The 23,516-nt window shown below is 46.9% G+C and overlaps 1 protein-coding gene across 5 annotated transcripts in view; it reads left to right on the top strand.

Annotated features, from left to right (window-relative positions):
- Positions 1-2,084: 2,084 nt before the first annotated feature.
- The window catches only part of LUC7L (LUC7 like), a 41,260-nt gene continuing 19,828 nt past the window's right edge, over positions 2,085-23,516 (top strand). For 2 of the 5 annotated variants that reach the window (XM_034783155.1, XM_034783156.1), the window contains exons 1-3: positions 2,087-2,270; positions 4,781-4,875; positions 22,343-22,441. In XM_034783155.1, coding sequence (XP_034639046.1) covers positions 2,210-2,270; positions 4,781-4,875; positions 22,343-22,441 — 255 coding nt within the window. In that variant the 5' untranslated portion in view covers positions 2,087-2,209. Of the gene's footprint in view, positions 2,271-2,305; positions 3,221-3,630; positions 4,876-22,342; positions 22,442-23,516 lie in introns of those variants that run through there. The other 3 variants (XM_034783159.1, XM_034783158.1, XM_034783157.1) reach the window with 3 other exon arrangements.

Raw genomic sequence — 23,516 nt, 5'->3', positions numbered from 1 at the left:
CATTACATTTAAAACATCGCCCAGCAGACTGGTCACTGGGGTGAGGCGGGACGATAAGGGGTTTGGGGTTTTCCTTGGGATGCAGGTGGGGCCTTGGGCTGCCCCCGGTGGTAGGGTTTTGTTTCAGGATGCCCCTTCTGATATTCGCTCCAACTGCTACTAGTTTTTTTCCTTTCTGCCACCTCCACCCATTTGGCTCCAATTCCCCCCGCCTCAATTACAGTTTTGGGCTTCCCATCTAGGATGTACCTTTCTATTTCCTCAGGAACACCCTCTAAGAACTTCTCCATTTGCATTAGGAAGAGCAACTCTTCCGGAGATTTAACACTTGCTCCTGATATCCAGGCATCCCAATTTTTCACAATGTGGTAGACGTGTTGGGTAAATTACACATCTGGTTTCCACCTTAGGGCTCTGAACCGCCGACGGACATGCTCGGGTGTTAGCCCCATTCTAATTCTGGCCTTGTTTTTAAAAAGTTCATAGCTGTTCATGTGTTCCTTAGGCATTTTAGCTGCCACCTCTGCTAAGGGTCCACTGAGCTGCAGTCTCAGCTCCACCATATACTGGTCTGTAGAGATGCTGTACCCAAGGCAGGTCCTTTAAAGAAGGCCTCTGTATCATTGCCTCCATTGTAGGTGGGGAACTTTCTGGGATGGAAAGCGGTACCTGGAGAAGGATGGCTAGGGTTGTCTGGTATATTCTGCTTAGCCCTTATCCTCTCTAACTCGAGTTCATGCTTCTGGGCCTCCATAGCCTTCTTCTCTGGCTATCTGTCTATCATGTTCTTTTTGTTTCTCTTCAGCCTCAAATCTGGCTAATTTCAGTTTTTTCTGGACGTCACTTTCTGTCATCCTAGCTAATCCCGAGAGTAAGAAAGAAAAGGAAAAAAAAAATAGCTTGTGAATTTCCTGGCTGTAGCTAACACCTTTGTTAAAAAAACCTAACACCTTTGCCTCCAGGCAAAAAGAGAGCAAAGGAAAAAAACCTTCAGCTGTTCTCAGCTCCTGCTTTCTCCAAGCAGCTAAAAGAAGAAAAAAAAAAATTCCTGAGGTTTGTGCTTCTGATTCAAAATGCTCTCTGGTTCAAAATGATCCCACCTCTCTGCCACCATGTCAGGGTTCCCTCCCCACTCTGAATTCTAGGGTTCAGATGTGGGGACCCGCATGAAAGACCCCCTAACTCCCCAAGGCACAAATTCTCCCTTGTACCTTGGATTAGGCAAACGCTGCCACCACCAAGCGATTAGACAAAACTCAGGGAAAGGACCACTTGGAGTTCCTATTTTCCCCTAATATTCCCCCAAGCCCTACACCCCCTTTCCTGGGGAGGCTTGAGAATAAACAAGATGAGCACAGACCAACCTTGGGTCTTTTTAGACCACTAAAAAAAAAAAAATCAGAACTTTATTAGATAGAAAAAAGTTAAACAAAGCACCTCTGTAAAATTAGAATGGAAGACACTCTCACAGGGCAGTCAGATTCAAAACACAGAGGATTTCCCTCTGGGCAAAACCTTAAAGTTACAAAAAGAAAACCAGGAATACACCTCCCTCTCAGTACAGAGAAAATCACAAGCCAAAATAAAAGTAAGCTAACGCATTCCCTTGCTAGTACTTACTAATCCTAATGGAGTTGGATTGCTTGCTTTCTTGATCTGTCTCCGGCAAGCACACAGAACAGACAAAACAACCCCCCCCCCCCCAGTTTGAAAGTATCTTGTCCCTTTATTGGTCCTTTGGGTCAGGTGCCAGCCATGTTACCTGAGCTTCTTAACCCTTTCCAGGTAAAAGGATTTTGTGCCTCTGGCCAGGAGGGATTTTATGGTACTGCACTGTATACAGGGAGGTTGTTACCCTTCCCTTTATATTTATGACAGAGGCCCCTAGTGTTGAGGGCGCTATTGGGGCTCTCGGGAGCCCCCAGCACCCTCAGCCCCGGCCGGTCAGTGGGAGGAGGTGCCGGGACGGTGGCTGCGGGAAGGCCCGTGGGGGATGATGGGCCAGAGGCCCCCCCAGTTTCCTAGCAGCCCGGCTCGGGGCAGGACTACATCTCCCAGGATGCCGCGCGGGAGCAGGGCGGGGCTGTTTCCGCCCAGCGTGCCCCGCGCTGGCTGCTGTTGCGGCCGGAGTCGGTGCCGGAGCCGTTGCTTGCGCCCCCCGCTCGCTCTGTCCCCGCTGTGAGGAGCCGCGCGCTGCCTGCCTCCCGCCATGTCGGCTCAGGCCCAGATGCGGGCGCTGCTGGACCAGCTCATGGGCACGGCCCGGGACGGTGAGTAGGGGCGGGCGGGGCCTGCCGGAAGCGCCGCGGCCTGGCTGGGGGCCGGCATCGGCCGCGCTGGGCCCGGGCCCGGACAAGCGCCAGCGAGGGCTCTGAGCGGGGCCTGATCCCGGGAGCGCGGGGCCGCTCCAGCTGGGGAAGGGTCAGCGGCCGCCGTGGGGGACCGATCCTGATTCCGATCGCCCCTCTCGAGCTCTGCCTCCTGGGCTGAGCCCGCCCCTGTCTCCCCGGCCCTGGCTCCTGGGCCCGAGTCTGGTTCCCAGGACTGATCTTCGCTCCTTTGCTCGCTTCCGTCCCCGCGGGGGGCCCTGGTGCCGGGGTCTGAGCCCCTCTCCCCTGCCCTCCCGTCTCCCGAGCAGGGGCAGAGCTCGGTTCTCTTGCTGTCCCCCGCTGTGGAGGCTCCGTATCCAACACCTGAGCTTTGCTGATGCTCCCCTGGCCTCTGCCTGCAGGAGCCCTGTGCAGCTGTGAAGCCTGTCATTATCTGTGTAGAGCCCTCGGCAGCTGCTGGAAACATCTGCATGTGTCAGACTGATCAGAGTCTGTGATTGTTTCAGTACCTATCCCGGGGGGAGGGGGGCACATTGACTGCCGAGGCCCCACTTCAAACACGGGGTGTCTCACCAGGGCGTCTGCAGCTCACTTTTGAACAAGTCGATTCAGGACTCCAGTGCCTGTTTGACACTTGTCTCTGTGTCAACTTGAGTGCCCACATGTGGGATTTGGCTGACTCCTTTATAGGGAGTCTGGGGTTGAAAATGTGGAGCCTCTTCTTTTATAATAAGCAATCACAGTAGCCTAGGTCTAGCCTGTGCAGACTTTCTCTTGGGACTCTTCGGAAACTTCAGCAGAGGATATGTGCTTAGTGTGCAGTTCTGTAACAGAGACAATCTAAGCCTCCCCTAAAACAGCCGTGAGTGCCTCTGCTATTGCATTGCAAGGTGAGCTGGAAGTCTAACTTTCCTAACTTAATATATATTTATATGGAGAGACTTTCCAGCCATAAGCTCAGAGGAAAAGCTCTGTGTTCAGTCAGTGCTTTACACGCAGAAGCATGTTAGGTAGGCTTGTATGTAGAAACTGAAGCTCATACCAGTTGCCAAGGACAGGAATGTTGCATCCTATGCAAAACTATTTTCCTGCTATGGTTTGTATTTTCTTTTCTACTGAGCTACTGAATATTTAAATTCATTCTGGCACATTAGCAGGGCTGTCCTGGTACTTTGCACTTTTTTTCATAAGTGAATAAGTGCTTTTTCTTTCTTGTGTATTGAGTTGCTTTTGAATTGCTTCCCATATTTTTATTTCATACAAACTGAACAATTGTGGCCCCTCTATTTTATTTATAAAGGTTCAGTGTATCTTTGCCTGCCTACATCAATCTGCAAGGGAGTTGCAGAAAAGCCTCATGTTCATCGAGCCGTGAGTCACAACCAATTTTTAAAGCTGTTATAACAAAAAAAAGTGTTTGCTTTTTTTCACAAGTAATTTTAAGAGTGTAGCTTAGAAAGAAAGAAAGAGAGAAAAAAAACATTTTCAATAGACACTACATTAATCCTGGATGCTTTGCAAATCCTAAACTATATTCATACTTTAGTATTACACATACCTGTGTCATATACACAGATTAGCTATAAAATTGTCACATACCATTGCCACTTTGCCTTTACTTTTATGTATCATTCCCCTGACTTCCTTACTGCAGGTGTGGGCAAGAAAACTTTTCCTTTAAAACTTTTCAACAGTGGGCATAAAATTCTGCAGCTGAGGTCTTGAAGAATGCAGAAGGGTATAGTATGTGTTGGAGCTCGCAGTGTGTATTGACTAACTTTGTTCCTTTTTTTTTTGCTTTTCTGATATTGTCTTGTTTAAGTGGCTCCCAAGTGTAAAATGTTTTCTGAGGGTGGGATGGTGGGGTGGGAAGTACATGTTTTATGTTCCAGGCCGACACTTAAAAAGCTCCATTCCTCACATGGCCTTGGAAAGTACACTGCATATTTGGCTGTCCAAACCAATAGGACTGAAGCATTAGCTTATTGGATTAGTAAATAGCAGTTGCCTGTAGAAATTGCCAGGCACAGCCCTGTTTTGTGATTCATGGCCCTCTGATAGCATGGGTTTCAGTATCTCCTGCCCCTAGCTTTTGTATATTTAAAAGAGAAAATAAAAAAAAATTGTCAGGGCTATCAGCCAGGTTGTCTTTTTTTCCTGGCTAGGCTGTCTCTGTGCATAGGTAACAGGCCATGGGCGCTATCTGGCTTTCCAGCACCGTATTTAACATGTGGTGTACTGGTCATCTAAATGCAATGTTAATATTTCAGTTGCCAATTATAAAAGTTCCAGAATACCTTATTCTTCTCTAAGCTTTTCCAAACAATCTTGGGGAACAGGAACATGAAGTATTTTTAATCTGCATATAGAGGCGAAATGATCATACCAGCACCATCATGCTTTATCAGCATTCTAATGCTTTCTTATTTAAACCAACACATGAATTTCAGGAGATGAAACCAGGCAAAGGGTGAAGTTTACAGATGATCGTGTCTGCAAGAGCCATCTCCTGGACTGCTGCCCTCATGATATCCTGGCAGGAACAGTAAGTGTCTGTCTTGGTTGTAGTAAGATATGGTGAAATAAAAGGCAATGGAAGTTGTTCAGATCACATCCCTGTGCCATATATACACCTCTACCCTGATATAATGTGGTCCTATATAACGTGAATTCAGATATAACCGAGTAAAGCAGCACTCTAGGGGATGGGGCTGCTTTACCTCGTTATATCTGAATTCGTGTTACTGCAAGTGGTTCCTCTGCGCCCGCGTTACTTGCTGCAGCCTCTCCCAGCCCCCCTGCCCCAGAACACCTCCGCTCTGCCTCCTCCGATGAGCGTGCCGCAGCTCCGCTTCTCCTCCCTGCCAGGCTTGCTGTGCCAAACAGCTGATTGGCGCGGCAAGCCTGGGAGGGAGGGAGGAGAAGCGGAGCCATGGCGTGCTCGTGGGAGGAGGCAAAGCGGAGGTGAGCTGGGGCGGAGGGGGCCGGGGAGGGCTGCAGCAAGTAACGGGAGGCACAGAGGAATCGCTCCCCACTCCAGCTCATCTCCATCTCCTCCCCTGAGCGCGCCACTGCCACTCCGCTTCGCTTCTCTCTCCCCCCGCCCCCCTTTCCAGGCTTGCTGGGCCAAACAGCTGATTGGCGTGGCAAGCCTGGCAGGAAGGGAGAAGCGGAGCAGCGGCGCGCTCAGGGAGGAGACAGAGCGGAGGTGAGCTGGGGCGGGGAGCGGTTCCTCTCCCTACCCCAATGTAATGTGGTCTCACCTATAACACGGTGAGATTTTTCGGCTCCCGAGGACCGCGTTATATCGGGGTAGAGGTGTACAGCTTAGATGCCAGTTAGGAAAGATCAGGCTGTCTCTGCACATTCTGAATGTACCTAGTGCATGAATTTCAGTATGAGCATCTGTGACACACACATGTTGCTGTTGAAAAAAATCTGCCTGTAGAATTATATGGAAGTGGTCAGAAGTGAAGGGTTTTAGTAATCCTGTATCTGGTGCTAAAATAGAACAGTCTTGTCAGTTTGACATACTCAGTGCCTTTGAAACTTTCTAATGCTGATATGGGACTTTATTAATCAAGAATTAAAAGAGGATAATATAATGTCTGTCAACATGGATTTATGGAAAATAGATAATTTCAAACAAACTTGGTATCTTTTTTTAATGAGATTTGCAAGTTTGGTTGATAAAGGTATTAGTGTTCATGTAATATTCTTGACTTCTGTGAGGCATTTGACTTGGTATCACATATTTTGATTAAAAATATAGGAAGATATAAAATGAACATGCCAAACATTAAATGGATTAAAATCTGGCTAACTGATAGGTCTCAAAATGTAATTGTAATTGGGGAATCATCACTGAACAGGTGAATTTCTACTGGGATCCCACAGGGATTGGTTCTTGGCCCTGTGCTATTAAATACTTTTACCACTGACCTGGAAGAAAACCTAAAACCACCACTGAAGTGTGCAGATGACCCAAAAAATGGGGGAGTAGTAAATAATGAAGAGCACAGGTCACTGATAGAGCAATCTGGATTTCTTGGTAAGCTTGGTGCAACCAAACAATGTGTTTTCATATGGCTAAATATAAATGTACCCATCTAGGAAGAAAGAATGTAGGCCATCGGGGGACTGTAGGATGAGGGACTCTATCCATTATGACTCAAATCTTTTTCAAATCCTGCTCCTCAGGATAATCAGCAGAACACCAGCTCCCAAGGTGCAGCCAAAAGGGCTAATGAGATCTGTGGATACATAAAACTGGGGTATCTTGAGTAGTAATAGAGAGGTGATTTTTACCTCTGTGTTTGGCACTGGTGTGACCACTGCTGGAATACTGCATCCAGTTCTGGTGTCCACAAATCAAGAAGCATGTTGATAAACTGGAGAGGGTTCAGAAAAGAGCCACGAGACTGACTAAAGGATTAGAAAATCTGCTTTATAGTGATAGACTCAAAGGGCTCAATCTATCTCAAAGAGAAGGTTAAAAGGTGATCACAGTCTGTAAGTGTCTACATGGGAGTGAATATTTGATAGTGGACTTTTCAGTCTAGCAGAGAAAGGTCTAATGTGATCCAGTGGCTGTGGAAGTGGAAGCTAGACAAATTCAAACTGGAAATAGGGCGTCATTTTTTAACAGCGAGAGTAATTTGCCATTGAAACAATTTACCAAGTGTCATGGTGGATTTTCTGTCACTGACAATTTTTAAATCAAGACTGGATGTTTTTCTAAAAGATCTGCTCTAGGAATTATTGTGGAGCAGTTCTCTGGTCTCTGTTATAGAGGAGGTCAGACTAAATGATCACAATGGTTTCTTCTGACTTTGCAATGTATGAATCTTAAATGGGACAGGGCCACTTCCTCTTCCAGCCCACCCTCTGTCCTCAACAGGCTGGATCATGGCTCATTTGTGGAACTCTGAGATGTTTTTAAACAACTTTGTTTCTCTTCGATCTAATTTAATTCTCAACACCCCAGCTTTCTAGTCTCCAATCTTACTGCATGTGACCCTGTCCTGATGGATTCCCCAGGGAACAACTTTCTTTTAATGGGGAATATATTAGAGCAGGGGTAGGCAGCCTTTCAGAAGTGGTGTGCCGAGTCTTCATTTATTCACTCTAATTTAAGGTTTCGCGTGCCAGTAATACATTTTAACGTTTTTAGAAGCTCTCTTTCTATAAGTCTATATTATGTAACTAAACTATTGGATGTAAAGTAAACAAGGTTTTCAAAATGTTTAAGAAGCGTCATTTAAAATTAAATTAAAATGCTGATCTTACGCCACCAGCCTGCTCAGCTCGCTGCCAGCCTGGGGTTCTGTTCACCCGCAATTTCCCTATGGCCGGGACCCCAGACCTGGGGGGGGGGGGGTGTTTCAGGGGGCGGGGCAGAGGGCGGGGGGGGGGGGGGGGGGGGGGGGGGGGGGGGGGGGGGGGGGGGGGGTGCAGGGCAGAAGGCTGGGGTGCTCGGCTCGTGGGGATGCTCTCAGCCCCCTGCCCTGAGTGGCTCATGGCAGGGGGCTGGAAGGGATATGCCCTGTTCCACCCCCTTTCCCCAGGCTCTGTCCCTACTTCTCTCTGCGTCCTCTGCGGAGCTGTGTGCACACTGCCACTCTTCCCCCGCCCCCTCGCTAGGGCCATCAGCTGATTGGCGCAGGGACGGAGAGGAGGAGGGGCCGGAAAGCACCACGCTGGGGGAAGAAGCGGGGGAGAGGGGAAGCTTGGCTGCTGCAGAACCAAGCTTCTGCCTCCTTCCCCTGCAGGGGAGAGCGGTGGGCCGGGGGGGCTGAGGGCCGGGACCGCGGCAGGGAGCTGCGTGCCACTCAAAATCGGCTTGCGTGCCGTGTTTGGCATGCGTGCTGTAGGTTGCCGACCCCTGTATTAGAGTATTAATTGCAATTTGTAGCTCACTGTAATTTAGTTCTTAGGACTCGTTTGACTAAGTAGCATGTTAAAATGTGTTAAAGCAGATTTTGTTTAATCTGCAGATGAAAGAAGGAACCCAATTGCACCTTCCTGCTTTTCTAGTTTCTGCCTCCCTTCCGGGGCAAAATCCGGCTCATCCTGAGTGTTCAGTTCAAATGCATTCTGTAGGCGCAAAAAAGAGGATGTAGGATTTTGATGGTGCTGATGAGATTTTATGTAATTAAAAGTATCCTAATTTGGGTGGCTGAGTAAAGATGAAAAAAATTACTTATGGAAAATGGATACCACCAGACAGATTGCTAAATTACAGTATACCGAGATATTAGTTCAAAAGAAAATGCAGCATGTCTTCTGTCATCGCTGCATGAGAACTAGACTGCTGCATGCTGGAGACAAATTCAAATACTTGAATTCTTCCGTAGCCTTGCTTTTTGATGGTAAATATTAAAGTATTATAAAATCAGTCATTTTATATTGCTGTAGTCAAGCTAAACTGCTTAAAATGCAGTTACTATTTATAGCCTTGCCTTTTATTATATGGGGTCTGGAGCTGGCATATTTGCTGCTAACAGAGGAAAGGTTCAGTATTTAATCTTTAGATTGTACCACTCAGACCAGAACAAGACTCCGTGAGAACAAGGTCAGCGGCCCAAATGGTAAAAAGGAGTAACTTCCAGAATTCTGGGTATTCTTGTTCTGAATGGGTGTTAGGGTGTTATGAATTTGTAACCACGGAGACAGGTCTGTGGTGTTTGAAGGACTGACTCAATTCTGCACCAAAATATTAAAAAGTCTGCACACAATATTTTAAAATTTGGCATATTTTATTTGTAAAAATAACACTGTATAATCACACTATTTTCAATTATTTTGGTAATTTATTTCAACATACCTGTCAGCAAGTTTGTCCGTAACAATACAGATAGCAAAACAGATTCAGGAAAAGTTTTTTGACAAATAGATTCCTTACTAGCATATTGTCACATCTGTGTGGCTACACAGCAAGCAAGAGGGACAGAGTCTCGCATGCATGCTCAGCCCTGCCCCTCTACTCCCTCCCGCTCCCCCCACGATCCAGGTGTGGGTCAAGCAGGCTCAGCTTGGCAGGATCCAAGTATGGAGGGGCTTATAGGGGTGGGGCAATCAAGCTGCGGTTGGCTTGATGGGGGGGTTCTGGGTGCAGGGGGGTCCAGATGAAGGTCATTGAGGCTCAGCAGATGGGGTCCAGGGAGGGACGATGGGGTCAGTGGGGGGTCTGGGTGCATGGGCTCAGAAGATGGGGCCGGGTGCTGGGGAGTGGGGCTTGGTGGGGTGCAGGTCTGGATGCAGTTGGTTGGGACTCAGTGGGGTTGGGGTCCAGGTGCGGGGAGCTCTGTAGGGTGGTCCAGGTGCAGGGGGATGGGGCCTGGCAGGATGGGGATGGTCTGGGTGCAGGGATGGGGGTCCAGATGCAGGGGGGAACTAGGTGTGGGGGGGTCTCTGTGTGGGGGCACTCTGGATGCACAGAGGTTGGGCAGATGGGAGGGGAGATCCGCATACAGTGATCTCTTCCCCTGTGGCTAGAGAGTGATGGGAGCAGGAAGTGGAGGAGGGGTGCAGAGATTCCTGCAGCTGGCAGAGAGAGCCCAGCCCCACCCCTGACACAGCCCTGACACCTGAACCAGATGCACGCCCTGGGTGTGTGAATCCATTTTTCTGTGGGGAAAGTAAGAGCTGCTGGGAACATTAATTTTGAATTCCCTGAGTAGTAAATGATGCAAAGAATTCATTTAGCTTCTCCCATAATGGCCTTGTGTTCCTTAAGTGCTTCTTTAACACCTCAATTGTCCAGTGGCCCCACTGATTGTTTAGCAGGCTTCCTGCTTCTAAAGTACTTAAAAAAAAAAAATTGCTGTTAGTTTTTGTCTCTCTTGCTTGTTGTTCAGTTTCTTTTTGGCCTGCCTAATTATAGTTTTACACTTGACTTGCCTCAGTTTCTGCTCTTTTCTGTTTTCCTCAGTAGGATTTGACTACCAAATATTAAAGGATGTCTTTTTGTCTCGAACAGTCTCTTTTACTCTGTTTAGCCATGGTGGGGGTTTTTGGTCCTCTGTTTTTTTGTTTTTGTTTTTTAACTTGGGGTATATGTTTAGTTTGAGCCTCTATTAGGTGTTTTTAAATAGTTTCCATGCAGCTTGCAGGTATTTCACTCTTGTGAATGTTCCTTTTAATTTCCATTTAACTAGCCTCCTCATCTTTGTGTAGTCCCCTTTTTGAAGTTAAATGCTACTGTGGTTGGTTTCTTTTTTCTCCGTACAAGCATTTAAATTTAATTACATTATGGTCTCTGTTACCAAGTGTAAGGGGGCGGACTCACCCCTGCGGCGCCTCCGGCTGGTCTCTTCCGAGAATTAGCTCGTCCCAGCTCTGGAGCGCCCTCTGCAGGCCGGTGATCCGCCTTGCCACTGGCCCCGTGTCCCTCCCAGGACCCCGGTGCCCTTTTCTCTGGGTGCTGCTCCCTGGCAGTACCCACACACTCTGGGTCTCCCCTCCCAGAGGAACCCCCACCCACTAACCCCACCCCGCCTCAGTGTAAGGCTACTGCCAGTCACCATCTAGACTGGGGCAGACTGCAGTATATGCCACTCATCACAGGCAAGGTTGGGTTTGGACCTGCTGCCTTTGCCTATCCCTGGGCTGCCCTCTGCAACCCCCAGTACCTGCTGGCCCAATGCTAGGCTACAGCCTGGGGCTTTCCAGGGTGGAGCTCCCCAGCCCTGCTCCACTCAGGAAACTGTCTCTAGCTCCCTGCAGCCAGGCCCTTCTCTCTCTCTGAATGCAGAGAGTGAGTGTCTGTCTGCCTCTGGCTTCCCTGCCTTTATAGGGCCAGCTGAGTCTGTTCGGGGCGTGGCCCCAGCTCCAGCCACTTCCCCCAATCAGCTCAGCCTAAGAGCTGCTTTCTCCAGCCACAGCCCCCTCCCAGGGCTGTTTTTAACCTCTCTAGATCGGAGCGGGGTGACCACCCCGTTACACCAAGCAATTCAGCTATCTTCACCTCTTAGATTAGATCCTGTGCGCCACTTAAGACTATATCAAGAATTGCCTCTCCCCTTGGGTCCAGGACTAGCTCTCCAAGAAGCAGTCCTTACTGGTATTTAGAAATTTTATCTCTGCATCCTGATCTGAGGTGACATGTTCCCAGACAATATGGAGATAGTTGAATCACTCATTACTATTTTCTGATATTATGGCTTCTCTGACCTCCCTGAGCATTTCACAGTCCCCATCACCATCCTGACCACATGGTTGGTAGTATAGTCCTACTGCTATACTCCTGTTATTCAAGCATGGAATTTCCATCCATATAGCTTCTGTGGTACGGTTTGATTAATTTAAGATTTTTATTACGTTTGACTCTTAGCTTTCTTTCACATGTAGTGCCACTCCCCCACCAGCATGACCTACTCTCTCATTCCTACATGTTTTATACCCTGGTACTATCGAGCCCTGTTGATTATTGTTGTTCTACCACGTTTCTGTGATGCCTATTATATCAATATCTTCATCTAATACCAGGCACTCAAGTTTACCCAGCTTAGTATTTTAACTTCTGGCATTTGTAAACAAGCATTTATTAAATTTGTCAATATTTAGTTGTCTGCCTTTATCTGATGTAATTGAATGGGACTCTTTTGTTTAACTTTCTTTTCAGTTCCTACCTGTATTTTATCAGCTTCTATCCTATCCTCTTTACTAGGATATAGAGTATCCCCATTTATAAATCTTCACCTAAGAGATGTCTCTGTGTGAACCTTGTGCTGTTCTGCACCTGTTGGCTTTTCCCCAGCCCTTAGTTTAAAAACTCTTCTATGTCCTTTTTAATTTTACATGCCAGCAATCTGGTTTCATTTTGGTTTAGGTGGCACCCTTACTTCCTGTATAGGTCCCTCCTTTCCCAAAAGGTTCCCCAGTTCCTAATAAACCTAATTCCCTCTTCCAAAAATCGCCATCTCATCCATGCTTTGAGATCCTGCAGTTCTATCTGACTGCTTCCAGTTCTTTTGTTGTCACCTTCCAGAGCTCTCAACCGTTCACATGGAGAAAGTGAAAGCATTTTAGAGAATCCAGGACCTTCAGGATAGCACTTTCTTGTTAAGAGAGCTGGTGAGGGAAATGTCAAACATGGTCTGTGTCCCCAAAATTTGACAGTTAGATGGTGGTTACAGGATCTTTAAGCATGTGAGAAAAGACTGTGTCTCTCATCACTGCCTCCAGTCCTGCCATTATTTCTATTTCAACTTCCTCTTCCCATCCTAACAAGCCATCAGCTTTTTAGAAGTCAGGTGTGTACAAAAAATTTTGGTAGAATTTGCAGGAGTTGCTTTAGAAACCTCTTGCTCAAATGATCGCAAATTTGGATCATCCCCCATAAAGCACAGCAAATTTCAAGGTAAACATGCAGATTTTAGAGCATTTAAAAAATCTTCCTTTAAAAGAAAAGTCTTCTCTGCTAGAAGAAGCAACAGAGGGTCCTGTGGCACCTTTAAGACTAACAGAAGTATACTACCAGAAGTCTTAAAGGTGCCACAGGACCCTCTGTTGCTTTTTACAGATTCAGACTAACACGGCTACCCCTCTGATACTTCTCTGCTATAATAATTGTATGAAATTAATCATCAGCAAGTGCTTTGCTGTGTCCAGATCCCCCACACAGTATAATCTTGAATACATAGGAGGCTCAGTTCATCTCAATGTGATGGTCTCAGCAGAATGAAAACACCCCATGGAGTTGAATACATCCTGGAAAAAATAGAACTGAGACATGTAATCTGCCCCATTCATGTCAGTGAGTGTTCTCGTCACCTTCTCCCTAGTGCTTAAGAGCCGGTGATATACATCAAGCATGCCTGTTCTCAACTCCTCACCCCAGTTTCAGCATGTTGTGTATTCTTGTGTATGTTCTTAACATGCTAATTCTTAGCTTCCCACCCAGAAGGGCAGGGCTGCCCCGGATGCTGGTCACATGGGGGGAATTGAAGGGGGTCTCAGACGTCCCCAAGAGGGGCAAGGCCCCCCCAGATCATGGCACGTATGGGGTGGCACAGAGAGGGGCTCAGATACCCCCAGAGGGGAGAATGTGGGTCTGACCAATGCCCCTGCCCCTCCCAATTCTCCTGCCACCCACCTCTGTCTCCCCTCCTCTTTCACATGTCTAATCTATCATCTTTTCAGACAGAATTTGAGCACCTTCTGAATTTTCTGCTGTACTCAGATCCCCCCCCCCCCCCCCCCGGTCCTTTGACTGGGCGTATTGTAGCAACATGCTTACTTTTTTTTTTTTCTTTTTCAGTTTTTTGCCCAGAGTTGGATTTGAATTTACATTGCCTCAGTATTGCTCAGGTTTGATGGCTGTAGTATGTCTGTCCTCTTGAGCTGTGCAGGTCCTATGAGTTGTGTCTGGCTAGCAAACCTCTTAAGCACCCTGTGTGCACATTCGTGTTGGTGGGACCCATGCACTACCTGGGGAGTTAAAAGTCTAGCTAATCAGACCATGTGACCACACTTGGAGACCTGGTTTGATCCCTAGATCTGCTCAAAGAAAGTTGGTAGAATCTGTCAACTTAAGAAAAGCTAGTGTTTCTTATTTCAGGAGGGATGATATACCTTGGGAACCCTTTGCCGAAAGAATCTAAATTTTGGATCATTAAACCCCCCTGGTAACCCTATGAGGCACACCAAATGTCAAGGCAAATCAAGTAACCATACAGATTTTAGAGCACTTAAAAGAGTTAATCTTTAAACAGAAAGGTGCTCTCACCTTAACTGTAGCAGAGCTGGCTGTCTGCTGTAACAACTGTGGTTTGCTCCTGTTTGATTTATCTGGCGACTATGGCTATTTCAAGCAAGCATGGAAAGTCATTATCCTGGGGACAGGGTGTCCATTCATCAGGCTTGCGAATGCCACTGCCAGGATGGAATTTCATACTTCCCATTGGACTGGTTTGTTAACAATCCACTGGCGGGAGAAACCAACTCTCAGCAATCTGATCAGACTTGTTGGTTCAGCTTCAGCTTCCATTCTCTTTTTTTCTGGCTCATGACTGCTGAGCCTGGTTCCAAACCTGTGTGGTGTAGGGAGCCGACGCAGAGGTTCCCAGTGAAGAAAACATTGTTTAAGCTTTTGTGATCTGTTGTTCCACCTCGTGGGTTGTGACAAGCTACAGTTGTTTTGTTGTCACCCTTCAGAATTCGCAACCAATCAGGCGGAGAAACATGGAGGAGGGAGATGGACTATTGCACTCCTGGAGGCTGATGCTTAGCTGGAATTTCTGAGGGACTACTTGTCCTGAAGTGAATGCAGATAGCTCTGGCCTGGTGGTTGTCTAGATTGCTAGTGGATCGGCCAACAGATTGCCCTGGAACAAACAATGGCAGTATTTCTACCAGTGGAGGGACTGCAGCACTTCTGGAGGAAGTGTCAGCTGGTAATATTTCCTAAATTGGGTAGCTCTATGAACTGATCATATAGTTTTGAGAGTGACAGAGGTGGAGCATCATCCAGAGAATTGTATTGGCGCAAATTACCATTGTGCCTGCTAGCAAGAGACAGTGGTGAGCTGATGAAACCTGTGGCATGGCAGAGATCTTATCCATGAGGACCTGAATTTTGTTGAAATTTTCCTTGGGCAACTCACAACATCCAAGTTAGTTCTGAAAGATGCTCTTAGGGGTTAAGAGTTCTTGTGATGGAGTTACTGAATCTGCAGAAGAGCTCCTTAGAAACATGTGATGCCCCAGGATCTGGATGGCTAGGCAAGTGTGGTGACTCTGCAACCAGTAGGTTGTTAAGATAGGGAGGGGATAAATCTCAGTGCCCTGTTATCCATTTTGGTAGCCATGCTGAGACATCAATTGCATAGTCCACCCGTGAAACAGATGATAGTCCAAAGGACATTGCCTGTAATTGATAGTGGTCATCTCTTATAGCATGTAAATGTTTAATGGCGGTAATATTGGCACATGAAGATAAGCCTGCTTGAGGCCTGTGGAACATGAAAAGTTCTAGGGGATTGTTTCGTGATCAGAAAGGCCAGTGTTCTACCAGGAAATCAGCTTGGTGCGCTGAGGTAAAGGGCCCCGTGAAAACCTCCAGACATCTAGATTACCCCAAAAAAATGTGGAAGAGAAATCAAGGCTTTTCTGCTGATGGAAAGCAGGGTGATTGCCCCCAGGGAATAAAGTTCAGAGATGCATTGTTTTTCACGAGATCTGGAGAGAGAAGGGAAGAGTGCAGAGTGAATTGGGGGACTTCTTGAAAGTGAGGTCTTGAGCCTGAGAGCTTACCTCTCAAATCAGAGAAGTGTTATCTCTGCTTGCAAAAATTGTTGAACCTTGTTTTCAGGAGAAGATGGTTCTAGGTTGTGACTGGACCCCCTTGTCTTGTGAAAAATCCTTCTCTGGCTGGTGTTGGAAAGGAATACTGATAGAATGGCCCCACAGAACAAATGGGGTGAAAGGACACTCGCTGGTCTGATATTGCTGAAAGCTGGAATTACCACAAACTGACCTGAAGCCACTCTAGATTCCCTTGGAGAAATTTGGGCTCGACACGATCGTAACATCTTACTAGTCCTTCAGAGCTTTTTGTTAGAGATTTAATCCAAATGTTACCCTGTTAAAGGGATCTTGGAACAAGGCTGCTCCTGGAAGTGGTGGCTGAATTTAAAGGCCACAGACATGTCTCCATTTGGCAGCTCAAGCTAAGAGTAAATGACTTGATAAGTCAATTAGAGCAGTTGTTTCATTGTTAATAACTACAATGATGTTGATGTCACAAGTAATCATTTTAAAACTGATATTTCATCTCTGTGTAGTCTGTTTTTTGTGTTAATGTGCTTGCTTCATTCTGAAATTTTCAGTCCTCCTCTGTACCTGTTCTGCTAGTGTGCGTGTGACTCGCACTGCTCTCTCTTGTTTGCAGAATAATAAAAATTGGAGCTGTCCTCCATCACCATGGGGTTGCTGCTGCAGGATTGTTCCCTATAGATCAGACATTTGTAGGCAGTTCTCTAGGTATTTTCCTCAGTTACTGGCTAGCTAATTTAGGCCTTGGCTACACTTGCAGATGTACAGCGCTGTGAGTTAAACCTGACTTCGTGCAGCTGAGTAGGGAAAGCGCTGTAGTCTGTCCACACTGACAGCTGCCCAGCGCACTCGTGGCCACATTTGCGGCAATTGCAGCGCTATTGGGAGCGGTGCATTATGGGCAGCTATCCCAAAGAGCACCTTTTCCCATTCTGGCGCTGTGGGTTGTGGGAAGGGGGCTTGGGTGCAGGGGATTCCGGGTCCTGTCCCAATGCCCCGTGATGCATCGCTTCGCATCCCAGAAATCCCTTTGTTTCCATCCACCTTTGTCGCCATCTTTCAACGATTTCTGTGCAGCGCGATCCGTCTGCGAGAAATGGAGTCCGAACTGCTGAGGCGTATGCTGACGAATCTCGCCAGCACGTCACGTTTGGCTGTCGAACTATTCCTTAAGATCCAAAGTGACAGTGAGAGTGTGAGGGTGAGGAGTCCGACGATGCTATCGAGCCGCGTAACGCGTACGACACGAAATTGCTTTTGACATTCACGGACATGCTCAGCACCGTGGAACGCCGCTTTTGGGCTCGGGAAACAAGCACCGAGTGGTGGGATCACATCGTCATGGAAGTCTGGGATGACGAGCAGTGGCTGCAGAACTTTCGGATGAGAAAAGCCACTTTCATGGGACTGTGTGAGGAGCTTGCCCCCACCCTGCGGCGCAAGGACACGAGATTGAGAGCTGCCCTGCCAGTGGAGAAGTGGGTGGCTATTGCAGTCTGGAAGCTGGCAACTCCAGTCAGTTACCGGTCGGTCGCAAACCAGTTTGGAGTGGGAAAGTCGACCGTTGGAATCGTGTTGATGCAAGTTTGCAAGGCCATTAATCGCATCCTATTCAGAATAACTGTGACTCTGGGTAACGCGCAGGAAATAGTGGATGGCTTTGCACAAATGGGGTTCCCTAACTGTGGAGGGGCGATAGATGGGACGCACATTTCTATTCTGGCACCACCCCACCTAGGATCCGAGTACGTTAATCGGAAGGGGTATTTCTCTATGGTTCTCCAGGCGCTTGTGGATCACCGTGGGCGTTTCATTGACATTAACACAGGCTGGCCCGGAAAGGTGCATGAAGTACGCATCTTTCGGAACACTTGGCTGTTCAGGAAGATGCAGGCTGGGACTTTTTTCCCAGAGCGGAAGATCACGGTAGGGGAAGTTGAAATGCCCATTGTGATCCTTGGAGATCCTGCTTACCCGTTAATGCCATGGCTCATGAAACCCTACACAAGGAGCCTTGACAGCAGCAAGGAACGGTTCAACTACAGGCTGAGCCGGTGCTGAATGACTGTGGAGTGTGCCTTTGGCCGTTTAAAGACCCGCTGGCGATCTCTGTATGGGAAGCTGGACTTGGCCGAAAACAGCCTCCCCGCGGTTATATCCACGTGCTGTGCCCTCCATAATATTTGTGAAGGGAAGGGTGAAAGCTTCACTCAGGCATGGACCTCCGAGGTTCAACACCTGGAGGCTGAATTTGCACAGCCAGAGAGCAGGGCTATTACAGGGGCCCAGCGCAGGGCTGCAAGGATTAGGGATGCCTTGAGGGAGCAATTTGAGGCTGAAAACCAGCAGTGATATCTGGTACCCTGCACGGTAGTGAAGTGCAGTAGTTCCAATCTTTAGGAATCTGTGTCTGCTTAGCAGACAAGCAGACTTGCAGTGCCTGTTTATTTCCTGGGCTAAGGAGTCTTTTACTTTATGCAATAATAAAGAATGTTTTCAAAGCCAAAGAATCCATTTATTGAAGAGAAACAATGGGGTGGAGTGGGGAACAGTACAATCACAGATTTGCGTATGTCCTGCCTGGTGTGCTGTGCAGTGAGAGCTGCACTTCAGGACAGCTATGCTGCATGGTGATGGGGGTTGAGTGCAGAGGGTAAGGGTCGTGGTTTTCAGGGCTGGGTGAAGAAGATACTGGTGTTGGAGGCAGCGGGTGGGGTAAAGAACACGGAAGTTGGGGAAAGTGGGTTGGAGGTGACAGTGGGGCACAACGGAAAGAGTTTTGGGACAAGGGCTGTGGCGGGGGGGTGGCATTTGTGGTACTGCTCCTCTTTCTGCATGGCTACCAGCTCCTGGATAGCATCTGCTTGGCGCTCCAGGATGCTTATGAGCCTATCAGTGCTTTGCTGCCGGTGCGCTGCGTTTTCTTGGCGGATCCTGCTTTCTCTCTCCCTCCAGTCCTGTGCTTTCTCATTCTCTTTAATAGATTGCCGCATCACTTCTTGCAGCATGTCTTCTTTGCTTTTTCGCGGTCTCTTCCTGAGTCTTTGCAGTCTCTGAACAGGCGATAAGAGGGACGGCTGAGGTCTGAAGGTTGATGCAGCTGTATAGGCAAAATGCAACATTTAACAGAGGCAGCATTGTTTATACGAGACAGGGTAATGATTCACCCCGCACTTAAGGAGTAGAAAACACACAGGGTCTACACAATAGCATAATTTTCCCGTTGGAAACAGAGCACACATATCCCACGGGAGGCTCAAAATGGTGAGTAAGGGGGACTGATTGTTTCAGGGCTGCACTGTCCTCTGGGTTTCTGTGCCTTGGGGAGAGCCAACAGCTTCAGGGGGCGCCTACACTGAACACTGTCCCAACATTTTCCACAGGAGTTTGTCCTGGACGATATCTCGCTGCTGAGGGTGACCTGGGGAGCAAGGGAGGGTCTTCTACTGCAATGCGGCTTCCGCCCTAGCCCATATGCAGCTTGCCTGTGTGCAGCAATGGTCCCCCCACCCCTCGCGGCACAGTGGCGCGGACACGTTAGCCTGGCTGGGACAAGGACCACAGTGGCTCTCCCGATAAACCTGCGCAAGCGCATTGCACACGTTCTGGATGAGACATTTGAGGAGATTATCGAGGCCGATTACCGTGATGTGATAAACCACATCAATGCACTATTCCGCATCTAGGCATGCATGCCTAACCCTCCTCTCCCAAAGAGCCCACACCAAAAAAATTCCTTCCCGAGAGAAAAAGAGAAAAAAAAAAAAAAAGCTTACCAGGAACCTGCTCTTCTGTTTGTCCTCCACCAAGTACCGATCGCTGCGACTGGCTACCTTCCTCCTGGCTCGAGAAGAGCTCCTGGCTGCATGGCTCCAGGGATTCCGGGGTGCCTCCATCTGGCCCACCACTATCACTCCCGTTTTCCTCCTCCCCCCCCACCCCCCAGGCTCTGAAGTGTCCATGGTGGTGCTCGGAGTGGAGGTGGGGTTAACCCCAAGTATCGCATCCAGCTCTTTGTAGAATTGGCAGGTCGCGGGGGGAGCACCTGAGCAGCCGTTTGCGTCGCGGGCTTTGCGGTAGGCACTCCGCAGCTCCTTCACTTTAATCCTGCACTGCAGGGCTTCCCAGTCATGGCCCCTTTCCATCATGTCCTTTGATACCTTCCCGAAGGTATCGTAATTCCTACGGCTGGAGCGCAGCTGGGACTGTACAGCTTCCTCCCCCCAAACACTGATGAGGTCCAGCAACTCGCCATTGTTCCATGCTGGGGCTCACTTGGCGCGTGGAGGCACGGTTACCTGGAAAGATTCGCTGATAGCACTCCACACCATGCTGGGCTGAGCAAACAGGAAGGGGATTTTTAAAATTCCCGGGGAATGTAAGGGGTTGGTCACATGGTTGGTTACCTGAGGCCAGGGCAGTAGAGTTTGAACTGATGACCAGAGTGGCTAGAACAGGCATTGTGGGATACTACCGAATAATTCTGGAGGCCATTCACAGCGCATTGGGCGGCCACACTGGAGCCACAGCGCTGCAACGGCAACGCAATACTCGCTATTCCTCTCGAAGAGGTGGAGTACATGCAGCACTGCAACCACGGAGATACAGCGCTGCAAATGCCTTGCCAGTGTGGACGGGGAGTGAGTTACAGCGCTGGGGGAGCCTTTACAGCGCTGTAACTCACAAGTGTAGCCAAGGCCTTAGAGATATTTAGTTTTAATCTTAGCCTTGCTCAACCCCTCTAATCATCTGGGGGTACAGATACATACATACACATCTCTTCAGCATGACTCTGGAAGCTCTGATGGAATTTGTTCTCCACTCCTACATGGGCCTTTGGCTCTGGAGCTCTCCAGATGGTAAATATACTTTTTTCCATTTTAAAAAACCAAACCAAGCGCTTGGCAGTAGATGCTGATAAAACAGGGATGAAACTAGAGGGGTCAGTTGTAAATATTTTAATTAAAATCTTAAAGCCCCTTAATTTTTTGATTGATAACGGTGGAAATAGATTTTAAAAATTGGGAGCAGATGGCAGAAGTGATTGGCAAGGAGGCAGTCCTATTTAGTCTCTTGTTAGCAAGGCAGATTAGTTTTAAATCAAAGTGATTTTAAATCACGTATTTTAATTTTTGTGTTTCTACATTTTAGTTATTTTCCTAAAGAAAGGTTGATTCTCATTGGTTGGTAACCATTAACATATGTTGATTGCAACTAAATATAGCCTTTACACTAAATTTGGTGCCTTTTGGGGGGGGGGGGGGGCGCGCTAACCAGCAAGTTACACTATATCTATACATCTTTGTTTAAGCAATTGTATAACTCAGCTTACATTTATTCTTAGTCTTATTTTTGTACATTATTTGTTATGTTAGAAAATGGGGAATGATGCATTTCTTATTTACTAAACCAATTTTTAACTATTGATTTGTGCCAAACTCTATTTGGATTGAAATTCAAATGCAATTAAAAACACACACAAACAGCATTTCGGGTTTATAATTGCATAAAACTTCCTTTAAATATGCTGGATACATAAGAAAAGAGTTTATCAAAATATGTTTGGCATTTAAAACTAAGGAAGTATTATCTGTAATTAGTTGAATTGACCTTATTGTTCCTGGTCACCATGTCCTTCAAGATTTTAGAACTAGTAGATCTCACCCTCTCATACCTAGTTTTATTCATCGATTGGAAGAGCTTTCCTGCTTTTTCAACTCCTAGTTGATTTCTTAACTTTGAATAAACTAGTCATTGGCCTGAAGTAGTTGAATAAACTGAAGTGAAGAAAATATTCTCTCTCCAGTTGCAGAAAAGGGTACTGTTGTCAAACTGGTTTAGCATTTCAACAAACCCTGGTTCCCAGTGCTTAGCCAGTGATTTTCACCAGTTCAGTAGTTTGACTTTCTTCAAAGCTGGACAGCAAACACGCACTCCTTAATATTATTATTTTTGTTTAATTTACATGATTTTAATTATAATAAATTTAGTTCTTAACATAATTTATCAATTTCAAATTTAATTGTAAATAGGTTTATTTTTTTTAAATAAACGTGTAATTTAAATTAAAACAAGGGTTTTTTTTTATTTAAGTAGTATTTTTTAATTATTTTTATCAATCCTGCTTGCTAGTCAGGTCATTGGTATGGGCTTGTGCAAAAGAGTCCATCGCGTTGGTCCAGTGGGACTTCAAATCCATAGCTGCATTAGGCTGACCCTGTGCAAGGTAGCTGGCAATGGAACTCTTAATACTACTCCACAAGTTAGTTGCTAGCAGACATGTAGACATACTGGTCACTGGCCCCATGCTTTCACCTTCAGACTGAGTTACTCTTAACCAGGAAGCAGCACCTGAGTGCTGTGGGGTTATACTGGGTTTCCTTGGACACTTTCTCAGTTACCCCAATGTTAATGCATTTTTCCCGTTGCCCTTTAATATTAGGAGTCAGATAACTAGTTCATTCTACCTGCCTCTGACTGTTGAGTGATATGTTTTGCTTGCATATATTCAAAATAGTGCTACTTCAGAAGCACCTGGAAGAATAATGCAACCAAACATGTCTCTTGTGGCCACTTCTCATATTGGTAAATCAAGAAAGAAAATTGGTTTCTAAATTGCCTTTGCGGGTGTGATACATGAAATGAGCATTTACACAGCTGTCAGCAGTTAAATATCAGTGCTTGTTGCAGCAGTAAAAAGTTCTTACATTGACCTTCTCTTTACTTTCCCATAGCGCATGGACCTGGGAGAATGTACAAAGATCCATGACTTGGCGCTGAGAGCAGATTATGAGATTGCAAGTAAAGAGAGGGACCTATTTTTTGAGCTGGATGTAAGTATTGTGATTTTTAGTTATTTGTGTGTAAACAGATCAGTATAACTTCTGATATCAGACTGAGCAACAGAGTCCAGCTGACATTTCTGCTAATCTTTCTGTTTACTGTACTATTTGCTAATTTGTAGTCCCTTTCCCCATGTCTGCCTGATGCTGAATTGAAAAGTTAAAATTAATTATGGCATTTGCAAAACCTAAGAATAAAAACAGTCAGGCTGCATTCCTTTCCTGTTCAGAACTGCCACCGCTCTCAGCGAGGCTGGAAATATCATGCTCTGATGGGCTGCGAACAGGGGTGAATTCTAACATTAGAAACCTGCTCTGTGTAATTGTACCTTTGCCAGCCTGTGCTTCCGCATTGATTTTGTGCATTGGAACTGCTCATGGGTAAAAGCAATGCTAGCTCTCCCATCCTGGCCGCTCTGGCATATCTGTGTGCACCAGTTGTCCATGTAGTGGTGTTTCAGTGCACCACATCCGCCATCTAGGTGTGAATCCCCTGCTAGGTCTCAGAATGTAGAGACTTTGTCAAGTTACAGCAAGATCAGAAGCTCTTCAGAGCAGTCTTCATTCTCTTTGCTCACATCTATGTTCAAACTAAGGTGTAATGACCCTGCTGTAGTTACTTACCTGGGAAAGGTGGGGAGGGGGACAGGGGTCAGTGAAATTCCGTTCCCTAAGCAGACAAGCAGCTGTTGTCTGAGTTTGCCTCATCTCGGTGTCCAAGAGTCAGTCATTTGATTCTGTCGTTCCCTGCCCTAATTTCATTTCTATTGAAATAACAGAACCCAAAGCTCTTCCTACTGACTGTTTTCTATCTCCTGCTCCTTTATTAGCTCAGTATTTTTCTAGCTAAACCTGTACTTTTGTCTTCTCAACTGTCTCATGAATTACTGGCACCCTGCCATTCCCCTTCCCCCCTTTATGAGATCACTGATATCCTGGTCTCCTAGTTACCTTTGTTTTCGCATCCTACCTCTCTTCCCTCACACTAAGGCTAGCTATACTACAGAGCTTACACCAATGCAGCACTTCTAGTGCAGATGCTCTAAGCCGACAGGAGAGAGCTCTC

Source organism: Trachemys scripta, chromosome 10 (assembly GCF_013100865.1).
Source record: "Trachemys scripta elegans isolate TJP31775 chromosome 10, CAS_Tse_1.0, whole genome shotgun sequence".
NCBI lineage: Eukaryota > Metazoa > Chordata > Testudines > Emydidae > Trachemys > Trachemys scripta.
This window is presented reverse-complemented; position numbering and strand designations above follow the sequence as displayed.